The sequence below is a fragment of the Dipodomys ordii genome, unplaced genomic scaffold (assembly GCF_000151885.1).
Source record: "Dipodomys ordii isolate 6190 unplaced genomic scaffold, Dord_2.0 Scaffold83, whole genome shotgun sequence".
Classification (NCBI taxonomy): domain Eukaryota; kingdom Metazoa; phylum Chordata; class Mammalia; order Rodentia; family Heteromyidae; genus Dipodomys; species Dipodomys ordii.
Genome location: NW_012267299.1, coordinates 301,381 through 320,836, shown reverse-complemented (window position 1 = coordinate 320,836; position 19,456 = coordinate 301,381). Strand labels below are relative to the sequence as shown.

The 19,456-nt window shown below is 38.0% G+C and overlaps 1 protein-coding gene across 1 annotated transcript in view; it reads right to left on the bottom strand.

Moving 5' to 3' along the window:
- Fcho2 (FCH domain only 2) overlaps positions 1-19,456 on the bottom strand; it is a 133,538-nt gene that overhangs the window by 4,531 nt on the left and 109,551 nt on the right. The window contains exons 19-24 of the mRNA XM_013025285.1: positions 15,253-15,382; positions 8,261-8,372; positions 7,167-7,322; positions 6,326-6,458; positions 4,711-4,910; positions 3,465-3,529 (exon numbers count right to left, since the gene is read on the bottom strand). Coding sequence (XP_012880739.1) covers positions 3,465-3,529; positions 4,711-4,910; positions 6,326-6,458; positions 7,167-7,322; positions 8,261-8,372; positions 15,253-15,382 — 796 coding nt within the window. The remainder of the gene's footprint in view (positions 1-3,464; positions 3,530-4,710; positions 4,911-6,325; positions 6,459-7,166; positions 7,323-8,260; positions 8,373-15,252; positions 15,383-19,456) is intronic.

The window sequence follows — 19,456 nt, the reverse complement described above, 5'->3', positions numbered from 1 at the left end:
CAAGACCTATACATTTGAAGGTATCTAGTATCATAACACACCAAATTAACTTATAGTTGAATGTGTCCCAAATTAAAATTCCAATGATCTTTTAACTCAAAAAAAAAAAAAAAAAGAAATTTATGACATGACTGGGCTGGGAAGGTGGCTCAGTGGTAAAGCGCATGCCTTGCATGCCTGAGGCCCTGGGTTCGATTCCTCAACACCACATAAGCAAAAAGAAAAAAGCTGGAAGTGGCGCTGTGGCTCAAGTAGTAGAGCGCTAGCCTTGAGCTGAGGGACAGCGCCCAGGCCCAGAGTTCAGGCCCCACGACCGGACACCCCCCCCCAAAAAAAAGAAATTTATGACATGACTTTGGGGAAAACACCCAAATAAGGGAAGAATACCTTCCCTTCAAAACTAGTACTCTAGAAGGGAGGAGAGGAGGAAGAAGCAAAGAGACAGACAAATAGTGAAACAATAAACAATTTAGGAATCTAAAGAGACAGGAAGAGGGGATTTGAAATGGGGCCAAAGGAAAGAATAGAATGTATTTCAAAGATATTTAGGAGCGGGAATCAAGAGGGGAGAAAGGAACAAGAGTCTAGAAGGTTCTTGTGTTAAGGCAACTAGATAAGATTGCTGGGTAAGATCCCATGATCCTCTGTACCAAAGTTTAACACTATAAACAGAAGTGTAGAATGAGATATCATAAGTGAGCCATCCCATCTTATTGTGCCTGGTTGTGAAGATCCAAGTGGCAATGAACTGCTAATTCTCAACTATGTTGTTGGTGTTTTTTTGTTTTTGTTTTCTTTTTGGTGCCAATCCTGGGGCTTCAGTTCAGGGGCTGGGCACTGTCCCTTAGATTTTGTATTGCTCAAGGCTAGCCCTTTACCAGTTGAACTACAGCTTCTGGTCTAGCTTTCTGGTTGTTAATCAGAGATAAGAATCTTACAAGCTTACGCCTGTAATCCTAGCTACTCAGGAGGCTAAGATCTGAGGAACACGGTTCAAAGCCAGCCTGGGCAGGAAAGTCCTTGAGATTCTCATCCCCAATAAAGCACTAGAAAACCAGAAGTGGCACTGTGGCTCCAGTGGTAGAGAGCTCACCTTGAGCTGAAGAGTGCAGGGACAGCACCCAAGCCCAGAGTTCAAGCCCCATGACCGACAAAAAAAAAAAAAAAAATCTCACAGACTTTCCTTCTTGGGCTGGCTTTGAACTGAGATTCTGAGATCTCAGCCTCCCGAGTAGCTAGGATTACAGGTGTGAGCCACCAGTGCCCAGCCAAGCCCTTAAAACTTTGAACAACTTTTCTTTTTTTTGGTGCTGATACTGGGGACTGAATCCAGCCAGAGTTTTGGGTGCTAGGTAAGGGCTCTACCATATGAGCCATGCCCCTGTCCTTTTGTTTGTATTTGAGTTAGTCTAATTTTGCTCAGGCTGACCTTGAACTTGATCCTCCTGCCACCTAAATAGCTGGGATTACAAGTATATACCACGACATTTTAAAGGCTTGACTAGCCATGTCAAAATCACATTTAGGAAATTTTTCCATTTCCTCACATAGACATTTTCATACCTGAACAATACAGGAAAATTATTAAAATATCTGATCAGAAAATTTAGGTATTGTTTTTGAGAGAACAAATTCCTTTCTTGGTAAGAATTTGAAATTGTAGCAGTTTCAGTAAATAGGTGAAAGACATCCTAATTTGCTTGGTAGGCTGAGCAAAACCCAAAATGCCAGTATAATTCCTGACTTATTTCAGTGTGATTCCCCAAAAGCTATATAGCTAGGGTAAAAGTCAGCAGAGCTGGACATCTTGAAGGAGGAACCTTTACGTACCAAACAGGAAAAAAGGTTAAGCTTGGTTGTTATACTCAAAGCGTGATTTTCTACAATAAATCTGATTCTGCATAAAAGTGTAAGTGAACAGATAATGCAAATATGTTCATGTTCTTTTACAAAGAAAGATTAGGACAGAAACTACTGGTGCTCAAAATTTTCTAATTTAAGCAAAATTGAAAATACCAAAATACGTACTCAATAGGAAAAGTTAACTGAAAGCTAATTAGGTGATCAAAAGGAGAAAAGAGATTTCCCTTTTGTTGTGTGTCAGTTGCAGGGCTTGAACTCAGGGGTTGAGCACTGTTCCTGAGCTTTTGTGCTCTACAAGTCTGTGCCACAACTCCAATTCCATTTTTTTTCTGGCAGTTAACTAGAGATAAGAGTCTTATGGCCTTTCCTGTCCAGGCTGGTTTCCAACTGTGATCCTCAGATCTCAGCCTCCTACGTAGCTAGTATTATAGGTGTGAGCCACGAGAACCTGGCTAGATCCCTCTCTCTCTCTTTTGTTTTTCGGTCGGTCATGGGGCTTGAACTCTGGGGCTGGGCGCTATCCCTCAACTCTTCAGCTCAAGGCTAGCGCTCTACCACTTGAGCCACTGCGCCACTTCTGGTTTTCTGGTGGTTTATAGGTGTGAGCCACAGGCGCCCAGCTAGATCTGTCTTTTGTTGAAGAGAACAACGATATTTAATGTTATTAGATTGAATCCCAATTTTAAGTTGAGTTGGGGAGAGGGGATAGTGGAGTCATTACTAATAGAAATCTTTCTTTGGCATTGTGAACATAAATCGATGCAGAATTAATGAAAAGAAGAAGTTAACTCCTTAAAATAATCACATCACAGATTTGAAGGATAAAGGAAAATAACCAGGAAAAGTTTTTCTTAGCAAGACAAAGCAGGCCAGGAAACATTAAAATGTGCAAGCTTGGGGCTGGGAAGGTGGCTCAGTGGTAGAGCGCTTGCCTTGCATGCCAGAGGCCCTGGGTTCGATTCCTCAGCACCACATAAGCAAAAATTAAAAAAAGCCAGAAGTGGCGCTGTGGCTTAAGTGGTAGACCCTAGCTTTGAGCTGAAGAGCTGAGGGACAGTGCCCAGGCCCAGAGTTCAGGCCCCACAACCGGACCCGACCCCCTCCCCCAAAAAAACTGTTAAAAAAAAAAAGTGCAAGCTTGTACTAAATAGTATGTTAAATCAGTAATATAAGGTTACTGACCTGGGCTAGATATTTCTGCTTATTTAAGCTTTATTTTTTCTTAATGTTAACATGTGAATATAAGAAGCATTCATGTAACATTTATGTAAGTTATAACAAAACAAGTTCTTTTCCTAAGAGAGAAAGAAATCTTGAGGAGACTTCTTAATCTCAGCTGATCCACTATTATTTAAGGTATTAACTTCCATCTAGTGGTCAGTTCTAGAACTGAAGTCATGATAGTCAAGAGGGAAACCTATAAATATGCCTAAAAACCTCAATGGAAACTGAGGAGGATGGAGAAGGCACATGCCTGCCTAGCATGCACCAGGTCCTGAGTTTGAGAAAAAAGAAGAAAGGGGGCACACAAGAGTGATAATGAGCAAAAGAGAAAATCCACTTTGGGTGAAAACAAAAATAAAAAGCAAGCATATTCTTACCTCCATTTTCTGATTTTTCTGAAATGCCAGATAATTTCCATAAGGCTTTCATTTGTTCTGAATTCCTGTGGTAAAAATTGTCTAATATAAGTATCTTATTCACGGATGGATATTCAAAAAATAATTGTTTTAAATATTCATGTCACAATTGTACTTCTAAGTTGAATATTGGTACAAATTTGTTTATGATATAGTATAAACACAATACTGTATCTTTTTCAAATAAGATTCTCATTTCAAGTGGTCAGAGAAAGAAACATGGAATGTGTGTGTCTTAGTACTTTAATTAGTTAAGGAAAACACCTTATTTTTTGGCAGTACTGGGATTTGAACTCAAGTGCCCCCTACTTGGTAGGAAGGTGCTCTACCACTTGAGCCACACCTTCACCAACACTGCTCTTATAAAGAGGAAAATATAAGGGCTATTAGTTTATACTAGTATCAGTAGAGAGGACAGGAAATGTAGATACAAATGGAGTTAACTAATACTATTAAAAACTAAGCAGTGGGCTGGGAAGGTGGCTCAGTGGTAAGAGTGCTTGCCTTATATGCATGAGGCCCCGGGTTTGATTCCTCAGCACCACATAAGCAGAACAAGCCACAAGTGGTGCTATGGCTCAAGTGGTAGAGTGTTAGCCTTGAGCTGAAGAGCAGAGGGACAGTGCCCAGGCCCAGAGTTCAGGCTCCATGACAGAAAAAACAAAAACAAAAAACCTAAGCAAACAGATGTTACTATAGATATGTCAGATACCGTGTTTTAATCCTCTAAAATAATTATTTAAAATATTGTTATTTTGAAGAGGATAAAAATTTTGCTTAAGGGGAAAGAGTACAGAATCATTCACATTCACATCAAAACTAGTTTTATTTTTACTTGTTATTGTGGTTTGATTAGTTAAATGAGCAGTTTCTCTTTTTTTTGGCCAGTCCTGGGGCTTGAACTCAGGACCTGGGCGCTGTCCCTGAGCTGCTTTTGCTCAAGGCTAGCACTCTACCACTTGAGCCATGGAGCCACTTCTGGCATTTTCTTATTATGTGGTACTGAGGAATCAAACCTAGGGCTTCATGCATGCAAGGTAAGCACTCTATCACTAAGCCACATCCCCAGCCTGAGCAGTATCTTTTATGGTGTGGTTTTATGGGAAAATGCACAAAACCCTTTTCAAACTTTAACTTTCAGAAGATGGGTTTTAAAAGTTAAAGACAGCAAAAATGTAGCATGAATTTAGAAATACATTTAACTTACCATATTGCAGGGGGAAGGGACTGCATGTTTGTGACTCCTCCGTCCACTGGTACTACCACCTGTATGTTGGAAAGCACAGTAGGTGCCACCATAGCCTCTGGGTTGTACTTATAATCCACTCTTAGATCTGTGGTGCTAGCATTACATTTCCAGTATGTTGCAAGATTCAGAGGAGTGGACTGGATGCCATTTGATGTTACCTTTAAAGAAGAAATGAATAAATACTGCCTTTAGCCTAAACAATAAACAAATCATATTTATGACAGAGACGCTTGAACGTAAGAAATGAATAAATACTGTCTTTAGCCTAAACAATAAACAAATCATGTTGATGACAGAGACACTTGAACGTAAGAAATTACAGAATCAAAATTAAGTAGCAAAGGGACTAACTGATACTAGGCAGAGAAAAACAGACTCAGCTCACAGGAATACAGTTCACTCTCAGCATGATGACCTGGGGGAATTACCTACACAGAAATAAGACATAGAGCAGGTTTACAGTGCATGTCCCTGGACTCTACTGGACAAAAATCTGACTCCACAGCTTAGGGACAGTGCTTAGAAATTAGCATGTTATCTGATGATTAGTATGAAGTCTGAGAACCTCTCAACATTCAACACGGACTTCTATGATTATGAATTAGAAGAGTTTAATTATGATAGAGGAATAAAAGGGAAGTTCACAGTGCAGTTCCACAAGCTGAGAATTTGGATACTTTCTATTTCAAATGTTTAATCATCTGACCTATGGTCCTTTGGTCATATAACTACCTTATTAAAAAGTCAAACAGTGATAAGGGAGTGAAACTGACTGGAGTACATAGTAAACATGCAATACAATAATGCCAGATGATAAAAAAAGAAGTCCAATATATAAGTAAATAAAAAAGGAAATTTGTCCCTGGCATTCTTTTCTTCTCTAAGTCCGTTCTTCCTTCCCTCCCTCCCACCCTTTCTCCATCTCCCTCTCTTCCCTTCCCCTACTTCGGGTCCTTTTCTTTCTCATTCCTTCCTCCCCCCCCCTCCCCTCTTTTCTTCTCTTGGTGGTATTGGAGGTGTTATGGATCACACCCAGGGCTTTGTGTATGAGAGACAAGTGCTCCACCATTAAGCTACATCCATGGCCTATTTCTTGGTATTCTTAACTCTTCACTGTTAACAGGTTAAGTTCAAATTTGTGTCTACTTTTATTTAGTATTTTGATCACAAATAGATGGTAAACAGTTTATCAAATTGATTGAAATATCCATTCATTAATAAATTTTCTAATTCTGAAACTGCTTTGCACTTCTAGAATGAACCTAATTTGGCTGTGACATATTTATTCATTTAATGTTATGTCTATTTCATTAGGTAATTTTTTTTCTTTTTTGCCAGTCCTGGTGCTTGAACTCAGGACCTGGGTACTGTCCCTGAGCTTCTTTTTGCTCAAGGCTAACACTCTACCACGTGAGCCACAGTGCCACTTCCACCTTTTTCTGTTTATGTGGTACTGAGGAATCAAACCCAGCGCTTCATGCATGCTAGGCAACTACTCTAACACTAAGCCACACACCTAGCCCTTATTAGGTAATGTTTAAATTTAGGATTTTTACAATGACACCACACTCACCTGATACTTTAATACATCTACATTATAATAAGAAGCAGTTGGGTTTTGCTCTGATAGTTTCTTGAGGTAGAGAGTAACAGCTTGCATGTTCATCCAAAAATCTTTTGTGTTGGAGTCACACTGTGATGGATCACTGTATGTACACAAAGGAATATTTTCATTATTTTATTTCACTCATATGTACCTCTTTCCTTTGCCTCTAATAGTAACATAGTGACTTGGAAAAGACTAGTAGGAATTGAACCAAAAGGTGGGATAAGAAAACACTAATCTTAGAGGATAAAGAATAGAACACAGCCAAAAGAAGTGCTATCGCTAACATAAAAAAAGAATAAAAAAGACAACAGAAGGCTGTTTAATATTAATAAATTATTTGTATTGCCTTCAAATTCAGTATTATTTTAATGAAAGAAAAAAGTGTCTTTTTGGAATCTATTTTTTATTAGCTTCCATTAGTTGTACAGTGAATTTATGGTTACATTTTCACACATTTACAATATATTCCAATCTAACTCCTTCTATCACTCTGCCTTCCCCAATCCCAAAACAATGGAAAATATTTGTTAAAAAGAAACTTCAAGCTGGGCACCGGTGGCTCATGCCTGTAATTCTAGGAGACTGAGATCTGAGGATCACAGTTCAAAGCCAGCCCAAGCAGGAAAGCCTATGAGACTCTTACCTTCAATTAGCCACCAGAAAACCAGAAGTGGTGCTGAGGCTCAAGTGGTAGAGCATGAGCCTTGAACTGAAGAGCTGAGGGACAGTGTCCAGGCCCAGAGTTCAAGATACAACCAAGAACAACAAAAAAAAACTTCAACATCAAAGACAAAACTACACAAACCTGAACACAAGTTGTACATTTGGAAGAATTTGCTCAAGTCTGTTGATGTTTTTCACCCTGAAGCATAACACAGCTGGAGAGGGATTGCTAGTGAAGACTTTAATAATTCCACTTGGAAATGATATTGTCACATCACCAGTTATCTTCACAATACACCTGAAATTGGAATGTTGACAAGTGCTTAAAGGCTTATATGTGTATGTTATCATAATTATGAATAAATTATTTCCTCAAAATAAAATGTAAATTTCTTATCAAGACCTACAATGCCCAATCTGATCTGGTACTTCTGGATGCATCTTCAATCACTTTCTCCCTTCTATTCAGGGATACAATTCTCCTCAATGTCTGGAATATGTCAAGCATGTTTCTACCTCAGATCCTTCCACTCACTGACCATTCTAATTAGAATGGTCTTTCCCCATATACCTGTATGGCTTAGTCCTCCACATCTTTCAAATATCTGCTTAAATTTAATTTCAAAAAGATCCCCTTGGTTACTCCCTCTAAACCTGGTTTATTGCAAACATCAATATGTGTTTGATATTTTTTCTTTACTATAAAGCAAGTTCAGCTCAGGAGAGAACTTTACTCTGTTTACTTAAGAATCCTCAGTATATATTACAAAGTCTTAGAGATAGTAAGTGCTCAAACATTTCATGAATGAATAGATTCATTATGTAAGACTGGTTATTCACCCAAACATAATTTTTTAAGGCCAGGTGCTGAATAAATTCTGCAAGAGCTTCATATTAACCACACATTGTAGGTCTCATAGAAAATGTCCCTTTCACCAGATATTCCATCAGATGGGTCCTCATGATCAAACAACTTAGGCAAGAGTGTAATAAACTGGGGGAAGTCATCACGTACTGCTATTCATAGCATTTTTTAATTTGAAAGAAAATCCTTAAGATTAAATAGCAAAAAGCAGGTAAATAAAAAAACTCTAATTTATAAAAGAATCTGAAGGGTAACTCTGAAATTTATCACCAAGTCTCTCTTCCTGGCCAGCATACACACACAGACACACGCACTCATGTACACACACACAGAAGCACATATAGGCCCACACATAAAACTTAAAAACTCACTTGGTGGGATCTGCTCCTTTAAAGTAGGCATTAACAGATTCTGTAAGGGCAATTGCTACAGGTAAGGCATCCTGATTTCCAAGGCTGACAGGACTGGGACCCCGTGACACACCTAGAATACACACAATCCACTGTTAAATCCTTCAGTCAGATTCACAATGTTAGGTTGTCACAATTGACTCAATTTCTGGTCTCAATAATGCCCAAGTGTAAACCTAGAGTTTACAAATTGGAACTAATACAAAGGACAAAGATCTGGGAGACGCATCATACTTTCCTTTAAAATGGAAAGGCATGGGATATTTAAGTAGCATCAAAAGGAAAAGGTCCCTGACTTGAAGAGCTAAAATTACTAGTATGTCTTCCCAAACCTGCAAATACCAAATTCTTTCAATTCAATACTTCACAGCACTAAACTGAAATATAATGTTCCACACATGATTCATTATTGTTGAAATTATCTTAAGTCTCTTGGATGCTAGTACAGCTTAAGTATTCCTTATTTGAAACACTTGAGATGTGTTTCATATTTTGAAATATTTGCATAAACTTTACTGGCTGAATATAACACAAAAATTCAAAATCTGAAATTTTCTAAAATTTGAAACTTTTTAAGCAATATGAGAGTTCAAAAAAGTTTTGGATTTTGGAGAATTACAAATTTATTTCTGGATTAGGGATTCTCAACCTACATTACGTTAACACATTACCTTGCTTCCATGTTTAACTATTAATGTTGCTTAAAAGCAGAACACTTTGAGTCACATCACATAAACATCAACATTTTAAAAGTGTAACAAAATATGAACAGATTTAATCTATTATGTGAGCTGGTTTTATGGTCAAAATACCTGACAAACAACTGCAAAGGAACTGAAGTTTATTTTCTCATTGTTTCAGAGGGCTCAGTCCATGGCTGCTTGTACAAAACGATGGTGGCAGGATTTGTGTAGTGTGAGGGGGTCCTACCTCATGATTCCCAGCTAATGAATGACATGAAGTAGAGAGAGGAAGGGATGACAGACCATGCCCCCGGGGACTAAAGAAATTCCTCCAGTCAAAGAGTTTCCACAACTTCTCAAAATAACACTATTAGCTAGGGACTAAGAGTTTCTGGGAGCCTGTGGGGGACATTTCATATTTAAACCATAACACCTATATACATGTATTAAGGTTTCTTTTTTTTCTTTTTCTTTTTTTTTTAGTCTAAAGCAGCCCTCAAATACAGCACATTGTTACTAGGTACTACTGGCTCACACCTACAATCTTAACAACTCAGCAGATTGATATCAGAGGATCATGGCTCAAAACCAGCCTGGACAGAAATGCCCATGAGACTCATCTCCAATTAACCACCAAAGAGCCAGAAGTAGAGCTGTGATTCAAGTGGTAAGGCACCAATACTTAACATTCTTCTGTACTGATTTCTTAGAAATTTTCTAACTTGGGCCAATCTTGCAGCAAACAAATCAGAAGCTCACACTGTAACAGAACACATGTTCTTTAATCCTTTCTAGTGAGAACTATTCTGATGAATGACAATACTGGTGAGAATCCAGTGTCTTTATGCAGGAATTCATACTAGACAAAAAAAATTGTACACTTAGGGTGATTTGAAAAATGAAATAAAAGATCATGACTTAAAAAAAGAGCTGGGCCAGGCACTGGTGGCTCATGCCTGTAAATCCTAGCTACTCAGGCGGCTGAAATCTGAGGATCACGGTTTAAAGCCAGCCCAGGCAGGAAAGTCTGTGAGACTTTTATCTCCAATAAAGCACTAGAAAACTGGAAGTGGCGCTGTGGCTCAAGTGGTAGACTGCTCACCTTGAGCTGAAGAGCTGAGGGATAGCACCCTGAATTCAAGCCCCACGGCCGACAAAAAAAATAAATAAATAAAAAAAGAGCTGGGTGCCAGTGGCCCACACCTGTATTCCTGGCTACTTAATAGGCTGAGATCTGAAGATGATGGTTCAAAGCCAACCCAAGCAGAAAAGTCCCCATGAGGCTATCTCTAATTAACCACTCAAAAAATGAGAAGTGGAGGTGTAGCTCAAAGTGGTATAGTACCAGCCTTGAGCAAGAGTTCAGGGATAGCACCTAGGTCCTAAAAGTCAAGCCCCACAACCAAAAAAAGGAAAAGGAAAGAGGAAAGGGTAGGGGGAAGGGAGAACAAGAAGGGGAAGGGGAAAAGGGAAAAGAAAGGAAAGAAAAGAAAAGAAAGAGAAGCTGGGTGCTGGGTGGCTCTTATCTTGAATCCTAGCTATTCAGAAGGCTGAGATCTGAGGATCATGGTTCAAACTCAGCCCTGGCAGTAAAGTCCATGAGACTCTTAACTACAATAAACTACCAGAAAACCAGAAGTAGAGCCGTTGTTCAAGTGGTAGAGTGCTAGCTAGTCTTGAGCAAAAGAGCTCAGGAACAGTGCCTGGGCCCTAAGTTCAAGCCTATGGCTGACCAAAAAATAGGAAGAAAGAAAAAGGAGGGAGGGAGAGTAAAGAGGGAGGGAGGAGAAGGGGAAGAGAACAGGAAAGGAGAGGAAAGAAGAGGAGAGAAGAGAAGCAAGCAAGCAAGCAAATGAACTCACTAATTATATATGTTCAGGAAATAGGATGTTTTTGTGAGTCTAAATGAGTTCAATCAACTTTTTTCTAATGTTCTAACATAGAGTTAGGGCTGGAAAAATGGCTTAGTGGTAGAGTGCTTGCCTAGGATGCATGAAGCCCCGGGTTGATTCCTCAGTACTGCATTAAAGAGAAAAGCCAGAAGTGGCACTGTGGGCTCAAGTGGTAGAGTGCTAGCCTTGAGCAAAAGAAGCTCAGGGACAGTGCCCAGGCCTTGAGTTCAAGACCCAGGACTGGCAAAACAAAACAAAAAACCAGCGTTATCACAATTCCAGGGAAGTATGTTTTGAGACAAAGATAACTATAACCTTTCCTTTTTGGGGGAAGGAAGGGACATGACCCTCAGGGGAGGACGTACTGTCCTAGGGTTTGAACATGGCCTAGACACTGTCCCTGAGTTTTTTTCTTTTTTCTTTTTTTTGGTCAGGGGACTTGAACTCTGGGTCTGGGCCCTGTCCCTGAGCTCTTCAGCTCAAGGCCAGTGCTCTACCATGTGAGCCACAATGCCACTTCCGGCTTTTTTCTTTTTGCTTATGTGGTGCTGAGAGGTAAGAGTCGCACAGTCTTTTCTGTCCTAGGTGGCTCTGAATCCCAATCCTCAATCCCAGCCTGCTTAGTAACTAGGACTTTCAGGCATGAACCACCAGCACTCAGCTCTTTTCCTTTTTTTTTTATTATGATAAAATACATATCCTTTGAATCATTTTAAGTGCATTCCCAATGCTGGAAAACCATCACCACCCACTGTTCTCATCTTGTAAAAGTGAAACACCATACCCACATTAAGCAATATCTCCCTGTGACCCCCAGCCTCTGGCAATTACCTCTCTTTCTGTATGAATTTAACTATTTTTTTGTTTTGTTTTGTTTTGTTTTTGGGTCCAGTCATGGGGCCTGAACTCTGGGCCTGGGCACTGTCCCTCAGCTCAAGGCTAGCACTCTACCACTTGAGCCACAGCGCCACTTCCAGCTTTTTTCTTTTTGCTTATATGGTGCTGAGGAATTGAACCCAGGGTCTCAGGCATGTAAGGCAAGCGCTCTACCACTGAGCCACCTTCCCAGCCCTGAATTTAACTATTTTAAATGCCCCAAATAAGCTAAATTGAACACACTATCTGAGAGCTCTGTGTCCTCAAGTGTCATCCATGTTGTAGCTCATGTCAGAATTCCCTTCTCTTTTAAAACTGAATAATAGTCTATTGCATGTATATATTACATTTTGCTATCAGTTTAATACGTCAATGCACAGGTGGGTTGCTACTGTAAATGGTACTACTATGAACAGGGATATAAAGCTATCTCTTTATGATTCTGGCTTCAAGCCAGATGCCAGTGTCTCATGCCTATAATCCTACTGAGGAGGCTGAGATCTGAGTATTGCAGTTCAAAGCCATCCCGGGCAGGAAAGTTCCTGAGACTCTTATTTCCAGTAAACCACCAGAAAACCAGAAGTGCTACAGCTCAAAGTGGTAGAGTGCTAGCCTGAAACAAAAAAGCTCAGGGGCAGCACCCAAACCCTAAATTCAAACCCATGACCAACAACAATAAAAAAAAAAAATTCTGCTTTCAGTTCTTTTGGGTATATATCCAAAAGTGGAACTGCTTGATCATATGGTAAATCTATTTATAACTTTCTGAGTAACAACCATTGTTTTCAGAGTAATGGTAACATTTCACACTCCCACTCAGTGCATTTTTCCTCATCACTGTCATTTTCTATCATAATATTTTTTTGGTCCCTACTGATGATCACACCTAGGGCCTCATGCAAATGCTTTACTACTGAGCTATCTTCCAAGTTCAATAATGTGGGGTTTGGTGGGTTTTTTTGCCAGTACCAGAATTTCAACTCAGGACCTTTCCCACTTGTTCCATTTGCTTGCTTAAAGCTGACACTCTACCACTTAAGGTGTCCCTTCAACCCAGTTTTTTACAGATTATTTTGGAAACAAAGTCATTCAGAAACATTTCTGCTTAAGCTAACTCTGAACATGATCCTCTAAACCTCAGCTTCCTAATTAGCTAGAATTATAGGCATGAACCATCAGTGCCTGGCCCACTCATTTATTTTTATTTATTTTTAGGGTACTGAGGATTAAAACTTAGGGCCTCTTGCTTACTAGGCAAGTACTCTACTACTTGACCTATGCTGTGCCCCCAGTCTCATAAGGAAAAGTATACAGCTTGCCCTGAGGATTCTACATCTGCAAATTCAACCATGGATTGAAAATATTTAGAAAAAAAATTGTGTCTCGTGAACATCTACAGACTTTTTTCCTGTCATTTCCACACAACGTAATATAACTATTTATTTTTTACATTATAAATATAAATATAAATCTATATCATGCAATATAAATAATCAGATGACAAAGCACACAGGAAAATGTATAGAGGTTATATACAAATACCACATGTAGATGTCAAGGGCTGCCTGTATTTTATTAAATATGAAATTATTTTTTCTTGAGCAACCTACACAAATGGATATGTAGACACAGTCAAGTATAACATTAATGTCTGCTACTGCTTTAACTGTAAATAGCAAAAGAAATCTATAGGGATTATGGATGTAACTCAGTAGTAGAGTATTTCACTAGCATGCACAAGGACCAGGTTCAAACCCAGTACAAAACAAAATAGTAACTTATTGTTTTCAATATGCCATTGTAATCATATACCATGACTATTATGAAATATTTACAAATACACAACCAGTGTTTGGAAGACTGGGAGATAACTCAAAATCTATTAGCATTTGGCAATATCAATTTTGGTACTTTCTAATTTTATTTTCCTTTCAAGATCATATTGTACAGGTATACCTGAAGAAAATAAATTCATAGAGGAAGTATTCACTTAAGTCTCTCAGTAACTAAACTTACAATATTCTTTTAAATAATTTTTTAGAAATCTGTATTTTAATTAGACTATTTTTTGTTTTCGATTCCAGCTTAATTGCTGCTTACTTAGTATGTTCTGTAAATCTGAGGTAAGGATACAAGGTATCTTTCTCTAAGAGTGGGCATTTATTTAAGTCACAAAACCTGAGCCTAACTCCCTCCTACCTACCTCTACTTCTATGATTTTATCTTTTTGTGATTTTCCACATGACAGCCTTTGCTCTGATAGTTTACATATTATAACTTGTTTGGGAAGGGGGAGGTTGGTCCTAAGGCTTGAACTCAGGGTTGGGTGCTGTCTTTTTCATTTAAGGCTGGTGCTTTATCACTTAAGCTACAGCTTTACTTCCAGCTTTTTGTTTGTTTGCTGGAGATAAAAGTCCCACAGACAGCTCTGGCTGGCTTAAATCTTGACCCTCAGATCTCATCTCACTAGTGCCTAGCTCCCACTTCTTTTGTAATCACTCTTTCTTCTTATTCAGATAGCTCTGAAGTTCAGATTTATTGACATATTTTAATATTGAGGGAAGAAGAGAGCAGGGAAATAGAAGAAAATACAAAAATATTACATTAAAGATTTGATGTCAATAGCTGTTGTACAGCAACTAGACATAATTAGCACAAAACTGAGATAGTTAGTGTTATTCCTGTTTTCTGAGACACCAACATTGCTGGAAAAGGAAAAACTAGGTAACAAAATATTTTAGATACACTTTAGCATCATTAGTCAACATAAACACTTGCTTCTGATACTATACCTGGTGATGTCTCACAGTGCTTTTCAATTTCAGAGAGTGTCCCAATCAAATTATCATCTTCTATTATATTTAAATAAAACACAATATTGTAGGAAAACACTTTCAAGTAACAAGAATCAAAATTTCAAATGTAAACAGAGTTACATAAATGTCTTGACAAGTAAAATTTGGGGGTAAAGACTGTTTCTTATATAAAATCCATATCCAATTGCCTTCCCTGCAGATGTGTCATCTAATGTTGGTTCTCCTTTTGCCAGCACTGGCTGAAACCATGAACATCTTTGTTCCGATTCACAAAAAATAACTTAGTTTCCATCATAACCAGAAAGCTCTAAATAATCTAGGTAATGAAAAAGAACTAAAGATTACTTAACTCAGCTTGATTTTGAGTAGGAGCTATCTATTTTTTATGACTAAAATATATTCATATAAATAAAAATGATTGAAACCAAATATATAAACAAAGTATTCGTTAAACCAAATAAAATATAAAGTTACTAAATTCAACTTACACAAAGTTATAGGATGGGAAAATGTTGTACATGAAGGTACATGAAAGGTAAATAAAATAGGTGATACAATGCTTCAACTTTATTTTTCCTTAAATGTCAGTACAGGGTTGAATTCAGGGCTTCTTCACAATTGCTAGTCAGATACTACTACTTGAATCACATCTCCAGAGTTACTTTTTTAGACAAGATCTCACTTACCTACTGTTGGAGTATTGGCAGCACTCAATGAAGCAGAAGATGAGATGGAGGAAGAACTTTCTGCCCGGGCTAAGGGAGCAGCAGGGGGTGGGCTGGTATTGGAAGTTACAGGTGGGCTGAATGGCCTGGGCTTAAAAACAAAGTTTTTATGTTAAAATAATTCCTTCTTTGCCAGAAAATGTTTTTTAAGTTAATGAGTATGATTAACTTTCAAATTTACTGCTTTTTCTCACCCCAAAACAGTCAAATTCTATTCCTAAGAATACACTGAAAGCTGAAACAGTTAAATAACTGATCAAGAGTTGTACTTAAAACATTTATATTTTTAAAAGTATACTAGACAGAGATATGATTTTTTTTAATTTTTTGGGACTAGAATTCAGGGCCTAGATGCTGTCCTTGAGGGTTTCTTTGCTTAATGATAGTACTCTACCACTTGAGCCAGAGCCCCACTTCTGGCATTTTGGGTGGTTAATTGGAGGTAAGAGTCCCATGGACTTTCCTGCCTAGAATGGCTTCAAACCACAATCCTCAAAGTTCAGCTTCCTGAATTACAGGATTACAGCTGTCAATCACATGTAGCTCAGCTGCCTTTATTGTTTACAAATCTATTCCCATTTTCCTTTGTAACTCTTTGTAATGTTTTCTTACTAAGAAAGTTTGACCAATATAAAGGTTTGAGAAAATCATTTTGGGGAGGAAAGGGAGGTAGTACTGAGGTTTGAACTTAAGGCCTCACACTTGCTAGGCAAGTACTTTATCCCTTGAACCATACCCCAAGCCATCCCTTTTTGCTTTTGTGATTTTTCAAATGTAAGAGTTTTACTTTTTGCCCAGGCCTGTCCAGACCACTATCTGTCTATTTATGCTTATATGTGCTGAGATGATAAGCATGTGCTACCAAGCCCAGAATTTTATTGTCTCCGAAGGGTTCTGGATAAATTAATTTTTGATTAGCTGGCTGGGAACCTCTCATGCTGCCTGAATAGCTTGGATTACGGGCATGAGCCACCATGTCTGGCTGAGAAAAATCTTAAGTTTGTGTTTTTTCTACTTTTGTAGAAACAAATAGAAAAATATAACCTCAATCCATTTATCTTTTACTTTGGTGAATATGTTTTTCCTTTTCAAACTCCTAATTCCTTTAGTAATATATAAGCAATGCTTAAAAAAAAGCATATTTACCTTTTCCTCCTAAAGCCCCCCAAAAACTTGTCTTTTCTCATAGGAAAGACATGAAAAAAGCAAACTCCAACACAATTCTATAAGCATTAATACATAAATCAGCCAACTCTTCAGTAGTAATAAAAACATATATACATTTCCATGAAAATTAACTTTTATTAGATAAGCCGTTTTTTTAACAATATCCTGACCCATTTATTGTAAAACACTTTTTCTAGAGTACAACTTTCTAGTGACTCACTACACTGAAAACATACAGCAAGGGCTAAAATGTAGCTATATTTTTCATTGTATTTTAAAGTTCTCAAGGAAAAGACAAAAAAGATTCTCATGTTTTTCTCCTATTTTTAAAACTGCCCCACCTATTACAATAACTAATAGCTACTAAAATGTAGCTATGTTTACTGAGATTTGAAAAAGAGTGGACTTTGAAGACAGCATACACATAAAAAATATAAAATTTCATTAGCAATTTTTATTCTAAACACATACTAAAATTATGTTTTAGGTAAACTGGGTAAATAGAATATATTCAAATTAATTCTGCCGACTTTAACTATTTAATGTGCCTCCTAGAAAGCTGAAAATTATGTATATTGCTTGAGTAGTCATGGTTTATAACAGTGCATCTTAAATATGAGTGCATTATCAGAATGCACTAATGAGCTTCTGACTTGTCTAGGGTGGAGGAAGACACTGCTTCTACTGAGTCACCAGTAAAAATGACAATATTGCCAACCTGGTATCTTACTTTGAGCACCACACCCTAGAACAAAGTATTATTTCTTGGGGTGGGAAAGGTGTGTTCTCTGATAGGCAATGAAAAATTATCAAGAGTCTTAAAATATGCACATTTAGTCCATACATTTAATTTTTTCTAAGGAAATAGTAAATGACTACAAGTAAGTTAAAAACAGATATTCATCAGATACTGTGTAATAATTAAGACTTAGAAATAAATATCACATTTCTTTTAGAAATTTAATTCTGACAGTGTAGAAGACAGAACATTTTAGACAATGAAATATTCTGACAACTTCAAATAGTGATCCTGGAAATGCCTAGGGTATTTTCTTTGTTTGTTTTTTTGGGTATGGTCATGGGGCCTGAACTCTGGGGCTGGGCGCTATCCCTCAGCTTTTCAGCTCAAGGCTAGCGCTCTACCACTTGAGCTACAGTGCCACTTCCGGCTTTTTTCTTTTTGCTTATGTGGTGCTGAGGAATCGAACCCAGGGCCTCTGGCATGCAAGGCACATGCTCTAACACTGAGCCACCTTCCCAGCCCCGCCTAGGGTATTTTCTATAAAAATCTCAATTGTGGGAATTGGGGAAAGGAAGGTGATGTAAAGGACTTAATTGTAATAGTTCCACTGATTTCAATACAGTAAGAATTTATAATTATTTGATAATTCTGCTACTTAAAATAAGTTTGTAAACCATGGAATAATTCATGATATAGAAAGACATTTTCCAAATATTTTCAGCTGAAAAGTAGAAATATGTAAAGTATGAGTATTTACTGATATACTTAGTAATAAATTTTTGAGCAATTACCTACACTCAACAAAGTCATAGTGTTTAATACACATGAAAGTGTTTAAGTGTTATGGTGATGAAGTATCATTACACCCACACTACCTACAGGAAACCAGGCTTCATAATAAATACCTTGCCTAATGCTGATCCACTAGTATGTGGGAAATAAGGCTGTACTTGTAACAACTATGCTTCATTGCCTTGGAACAAATTCTTATGCACAGGAAAACAACAAATAGGGCTGGAGCCATGGCTCAACTAGTAGAGCACCTGTCTAGCAAGCACAAGGTCCTCAGTTGAAACTCACAAAAGAAAAGAAAAGAACAAAAGTGTTAACACTGGTTTTCTTTAGGTGGTAAAATATAGAGGGAATTTTTAATTTTCTGTGTTTTCTACTTTCTGTATTTTATAACTTGTTCATGCATTTCTTTTGTAATCAGGGAATGAAAACCAAGTGCTCACTTCAGCAGCATACATACTAAAATTGGAACAATACAGAGAAGATTAGCATGGCCCCTGTGTAAGGATGGACATGCAAATTCGTAGTGTTCCATATTTTAAAAAAAGAAAAGAAAGGGCTGGGAAAGTGGCTCATTGGTAGAATGCTTGCCTTGCATGCTTGAGGCCCTGGGTTCGATTCCTCAGCACCACATAAGTGGAAAAAAAAGCCAGAAGTGGCGCTGTGGCTCAAGTTGTAGAGCGCTATCCTTGAGCTGAAGAGCTGAGGGACAGCGCCCAGGCCCGGAGTTCAGGCCCCAAGACTGGACCCCCCCCCCAAAAAAAAGAAAAGAAAACCAAGATGTAGTAATTCTTACAACAGTCATCTCCTTGGCAGTTTGTATGTGGTCTTTCATTCCACTCTCCTATACCAGTAAGTCAGTTCAGTGAAATAGTGATGTAAGTCATCACTTCATGGAACACGTATGGTGCTCTATTCACTGACCATTTCCTAACTATGTACCATGTGATAGGCATTTTGTAAAATACTGATGAAATTAGCTAAGCCAGTCAAGTGAGGGGAACACAGACAGAGTCTATACAATTTGAAGTATGCACTAACAGAAATAGAAGCAAAGAATATGGGAGTAAGCAAGAGAATTAGTTTAATCTGCTGGAGAAACAATGTCCAAAGTGCTCTACATACACGTTCACATTTAGCTGGATCTAAAAGAGTTTAGTTTAGTGTACTACAAAAAACACTGAGGAGTACTTCAAACCAAGTGCACAATAAGAAAACACGGACATACAAAAGGACATAATGTACCTCCATGGAAGAGGGAATGTACAAAGCCCTAGTTTCAATCTCCACCAGCACATACATTTAAATATTAGGCAGTTACTCTGGTGAGGCAGGTTAGTGATTTATGGATTACAGTAGGCATCCACAGTACCAATGGAGATGTAATATGAAGAAAATCGTAAGTTAAAACTTTTAGAAATTTAATTGTGGCAATTAAACTAGCAATTAATGTTGAGATGAAAA